At 64.3% G+C, this 5,234-nt stretch overlaps 1 protein-coding gene across 1 annotated transcript in view; it reads left to right on the plus strand.

The window, feature by feature from the left end:
• Positions 1-5,234, plus strand: part of TSNARE1 (t-SNARE domain containing 1) — a 35,431-nt gene that overhangs the window by 610 nt on the left and 29,587 nt on the right. Inside the window, exons 2-4 of the mRNA XM_014539980.1 lie at positions 1,152-1,242; positions 1,546-1,620; positions 2,080-2,162. Of these exons, the coding sequence (XP_014395466.1) occupies positions 1,152-1,242; positions 1,546-1,620; positions 2,080-2,162 (249 nt within the window). The remainder of the gene's footprint in view (positions 1-1,151; positions 1,243-1,545; positions 1,621-2,079; positions 2,163-5,234) is intronic.

Here is a 5,234-nt window from a genome sequence, read left to right on the forward strand (position 1 = left end):
CTCCCGTCTCCAGGCTCAGAGGGCAGCGCCCTGAGCAGGGACTGCACGCCGACCTGGGGGCCTGCTGAGGGGCAGGAGGGCGGGGCTCCTGGAATCAGCCCTGATCACCTGGCTGCCTGGTCCACCGACCTGGCGCTCCTTCTCAGGGCGCCTCTCGGGCCCAGACTCGCCCACCGGCCCAGCTCCGAGGGCCCTTCCAGCTGACCCAGCCCAACCCTCCTTTAACACGGGAAACCGCGGCCAGGAGGCGGAGCTTGCCTGGGGCCCCAGAGCCTGCGAAGAGTTGCAGAGCCCCCCCCCCTCCGCCCCCCAACGGCGAACGCCCTCTTCCTCTCTGAGCCGCGCTCACGTGCTCTGGGACTGGGTGTTGGGGACCGGGGCTTCCGTACCTGAGGGGCGGCCACCTTGTCAGCCGTGTGCTGCATGTGGGTCCTGCAGGGAGCAGGGCCACCGGCTGTAGCTCACGGGTCAGGAGTGTCCTCGTATTTGCCGGGGCCAAAGCCGGGCCAGGGCCCTGCCCTCGCCGTGCGTGTCCGCAGGAGGCCTGAGGCTGGCTCTGCCTCGGGGGTTACTCAGTCCGAGGGGCAGGGGCAGCTGCAAGCAGGCGAGGGCTGGCCTCCCCGGTCCTTCCAGGCCACAGACTCGGACTCTGTGGGGCTCGGCCGGGAGGGGCCTGGCCCTGCGTCCCGTCTCCTGGTGCTGGCACCTCAGACCTGCAGGGCCAGCCCAGCCCAGTTCCTCTGAGGCTCCCACCCCAGGCTCCCGGCCGTGCTGACCCCCCGGGGCCTTTCCCCAGGGAGGGCTGGAGACTGGGGCCCCCTTGGGGTGGGGGTGGGGGTGGGGGTGCAGGCGCTGACTCAGTGGGCCCGAGGGTCCTGGCGAGGCTCCCGACCTGCAGTCACCGTGTCCTCCTCTCCTGTCCCTCCTCTGCTCTCTGCTCCCCGTTCCATCTGTCTGTCCCTGTGGGCCTGCTGGCGCCCTCCGCCCTCCCCTGACCCTCGGCCATTCCTCCTGTTCCCTCATCGTTTTTGGCCTCTTGCTTCCTGCTGGTCTCCCTCTCTCCCCTCTCCTCTCCTCTCCCCTCTCCATGTCTCCTGCCCTCCTGTCTCCCTGCGGGGTCCCGCGCCCACCTCCACCCCTGCCCGCCTCAGGCACCTGGCGCAGCAGGAGACCAACCGCACCATCGCCACCAGCACCAGTGTGGTGAAGCGGCTGGCGGAGCTGCTGCGGGGCTGCTCCCGGGTATGTCCGGAGGCCGTGAGGGGCCGGCAGGCGGGCGGAGGCGTCTGCGGGTGGGAGTGAGGGAGGGCCAGGGGTGTGGGGCAGGTCTGCGTGCACGGCGCTCAGGCCTGGGCACAAAGTGCCAATGCCAAGAGCTCCGCTGCACTGGGAACCAGGCTGCGTATTAGGGTGTCCACGGTGATTGGGTGGTGAGTGTCCATGGTGATACTGGCTGTGCCTGGAGCCGAGCTGGGTGTGAGGTGCTGGGGTGAGGCGGTCTCTCTCTCTCTCTCTCTCTCTCTCTCTCTCTCTCTCTCTCTGCAGCAGGAGCGGCTTCAGCTGGATCGCCTGAAAGCTCAGCTCTCGGACGCCATTCAGCGCTACGGAGCGGTGCAGACGGTGAGGGCACTGGTGGCGCTGGTGCTGGCCGGTGGGGGCCTCGCTCCCTCGGGCACCCACGCTGGCCTTCTCAACTGGGTTGGGCTGGTGCGGCCCCGCCCCCACAGCAGAGGAAGGGCCATCCCTGTGGGGTGACCCCCGCGGGCAGGGAAGGATGGGGCCCTCGGGTGCCGCCCGGGAGATGTCCGCATGACGGCCTCCCAGGAGGTGGGAGCCAGGTGTCGCCCCTTGTGATGGTGGGGAACTAGGCCAGGGAGTCCTGTGCCCGGGCACGCTGTCCCACAGTCCTCGTCCTGGGCAGGGCGGCCACGTGCCCAGTTGTCCCGCGACCCTGGGGAGCGGCCGTGCTCTGCTGTCAGGCATCCCCCGGTGCTGCCTGCCTGTCTGACCGTCTCTCCTCTCCTCCTGCCTTTTCTGTTCTTCCCTCGTCCCCCTGCCGCGCTGCGCTGCTTCCAACAGACAATTGCGGAGAAGTCCCGAGCTCTGCTTCCCACGGCGCAGACGGGCCGGCAGCAGGTGGGTGCCGGGGACTCGCTGTGGCCGTGACGGAGGGGACCGGGGAAGAGCAGGAGGGGCTGAGGGCAGGGCCGTGTTCGCAGGGGTCGGCCTGGACAAGTGACCTTTAAAAAGTTGGCATTTGACAACCGGCCGGCGTGGCTCAGTGGTTGTTCGTCGGCCTATGAACAGGAGGTCACAGTACGAGGCCTGACCAGGGCACGTGCCCGGATTGTGGGCTCGATCCCCAGTGTGGGGCGTGCAGGAGGCAGCCGGTCCATGATTCTCTCTCATCGTGGATGTTTCTTTCTCTCCCTCTGCCTTCCTCTCTCTGAAATCAATAAAAACATCTAAAATAAAGTTGGTATTGGGCCTTGGGTCTGTGGCTGGGCCTGGTCTGGGGCAGTTGCTGGCAGTTCCACTCGCTGACTTGTATCAGCCCAACCCTCCCGTGCGTAGAAGCTGAAGGACAACCTGGAAAAGAGTGTCACGAGGCCTAGATGAGCGAGGGTGGGGGCGAGGGTGCGGGAAAGGAGCAGCGGCTGAAGGGGTGCCGGTTGAGAATGTTCCAGAAGTGTCCAAACGCTTCAGCTCTACGACGAGTAGGATAAATGTGTCCTGTCACAGCGTCATAAAGTTTTGAACAAGAAAGGCAAAAATAAAACCGTAAAAGCCGATTAAAGCCTCAGAAAGAAGTCACGTTATTTAAAGAGGAGCAGTAAGACTTACATCTGATTCTCGAGGAGCAGTGGGAAGACCCCTCCAAGCCTGAGGGAAGGTGCTTGCTGCGTCTTTCCCGCTGATGAAGCCCCAGCCACAAGGAAGACGGCTGGTGACCTTGACTTTGTTAAAGCCGACACACCCGCCCTGGCCAGTTTGGCTCAGTGGATAGAACTTCGGCCTGCGGAAGGAGCGGCTTCAGCTGGATCGCCTGAAAGCTCAGCTCTCGGACGCCATTCAGCGCTACGGAGCGGTGCAGACGGTGAGGGCACTGGTGGCGCTGGTGCTGGCCGGTGGGGGCCTCGCTCCCTCGGGCACCCACGCTGGCCTTCTCAACTGGGTTGGGCTGGTGCGGCCCCGCCCCCACAGCAGAGGAAGGGCCATCCCTAATATATATGTTAAAAAAAAAAGGCCAACACACCCTTAGGAGAGTGAAGAGGCAACCCGTAGAGTAAGCAGAGGTGTGTGCACGACTCAGACCTGAAAAGGACTTACAGCCGTCTGTGTAGATAAAAGGCTAAAATGCCAGGTGTCCCCTCGGGAGTTCGACCAGGAGACCGGGAGTTCAATCACTCACTGTGACGTGCTGACCACCAGGGGGCGGTGCGGAACGAAGGAAGGCCTTGGCCGGCAGCCAGAAGGAAGGCCTTAATCGGCCCTGATCACCGGCAGGCCTAGGGACCCTACCCGTGCACGAATTCCGTGCACCGGGCCTCTGGTAATATATGAAGGTCTCACAAATCAAGAACAAGGCAGACAGCTCCATTCAAGAACCAAAAAGGGCAAAGCCTTGGGCCGGCACATGGCAGGGGGCACGTGCTCTCAGCCTGTGTCCTGGAAGAGGGCAAAGTGGACCCCCATACCTCCTCGCACCCCCAAAATAACATCATGGGCAGTACCTCGTGGACGAAGCTGGGCGCTTGAAGTCTCACACCGTGTGGATGGGAGAGGAAGTGGTTGCCCGGGAACACTGGGACGCCTGTGCACTTCCTGGCGTGTCTTACTGTGACCGCAGCTCCTCCCCACTGCTCCCCCATGGAAGCCATGTCACACTCGGCAACCTGACACCCAGTTACGTTTCAGTAAAATTCTTTTTAAAGAAGAGAATAGTCAGTTGGTGCTTCTGAGAAATGAGGAAAGATGAGATGATTTTCAGGAATCACGTGAGCTGGCACAGCGAGGTGACCACCCTGCTCCACGCTGGTACACCGCCCCCCTCCTCGTGGGGCCCTGTCCCGGCTGGTGGTCCAGGCAGGAGCACTGGAGGGGTGACCTTCCCAGAGCCCCGAGGCCCTGTGCTCCTCACTGACCCTGGGGTGGGGTGTCCTCTGGGCCGCCTGGAATGACCCTCAGGGTTTCGTCTTTCTCACGGGAAAGGACCCTCCAGCCGTCCCGCGGGCTGTGCTCAAGGGGACCCGCACCCTTGGCCCTGGAGGGAGGAGAAAGCCGCCTTTGTTGACGCCTGGAGCTGGAAACGCATCACAGGGGCCCTCCGCCCGCCCTGGGCAGCGGCAGCAGCTCCCGATCCGCTGGAGCTGAGACCCAAATCGGGCCTTTGTGAGGAGAATAAGGGCGCTTTCTGGTCCCTTCAGGAAAGGGAAGGGCTGCGGGGTCTCGCTAAGCCCTCCCCCCTGGCCGTCTCCTGTCCTGAGCCCTTGTCCCTGGCCGTCTCCTGTCCTGAGCCCTCCCCCGTGGCTGTCTCCTGTCCTGAGCCCTCCCCCCATGACCCATCTCCTGTCCTGAGCCCTTGTCCCTGGCTGTCCTGTCCTGAGCCCTCCCCCCATGACCCATCTCCTGTCCTGAGCCCTCCCCGCTGGCTGTCTCCTGTCCTGAGCCCTCCCCCAATGACCCATCTCCTGTCCTGAGCCCTCCCCCCTGGCTGTCCTGTCCTGAGCCCTCCCCCCATGACCCATCTCCTGTCCTGAGCCCTCCCCCCTAGCCATCTCCTGTCCTGAGCCCTCCCCACTGGCCGTCTCCTGTCCTGAGTCGTCTCCCGGGCCTGTTTCTTGTCCTGAGCTGCGGGGAGGGCAGCGGTACCTGTGGATGGGCCAGTACGCGGGTCCCCAGCCCACATGTCTGCACAGTAGCTGGCGACCTTGCCCCGGGCGAGGGCCCCTGTCTCTGTAGGTGAGGATGGAGGCCCTGCCCGGTCCTCCTGGGGGGCCGAGCCGCAGGGAGGGAGGCCTGGGCAGGCCCGTGGGGCAGCCCCTCCCGGTGGGCAGTGGTCAGTGCTGCTTTGGCCAGGACGCTTGTCAGCAGAAGCTTTAGAGCTTTCACTTCATCCCATCTGCCCTGAGCTTATTGTCTAAAGGCCTCGGCGAGGAGGGTTAGTGGGACCCACCGCCCCACCCGCCCACCAGCTGCCCCTGTGCCTGAGAGCAGCCACCTGCGGGCGGGAG

The sequence above is a fragment of the Myotis brandtii genome, unplaced genomic scaffold, assembly GCF_000412655.1.
Source record: "Myotis brandtii unplaced genomic scaffold, ASM41265v1 scaffold2325, whole genome shotgun sequence".
NCBI lineage: Eukaryota > Metazoa > Chordata > Mammalia > Chiroptera > Vespertilionidae > Myotis > Myotis brandtii.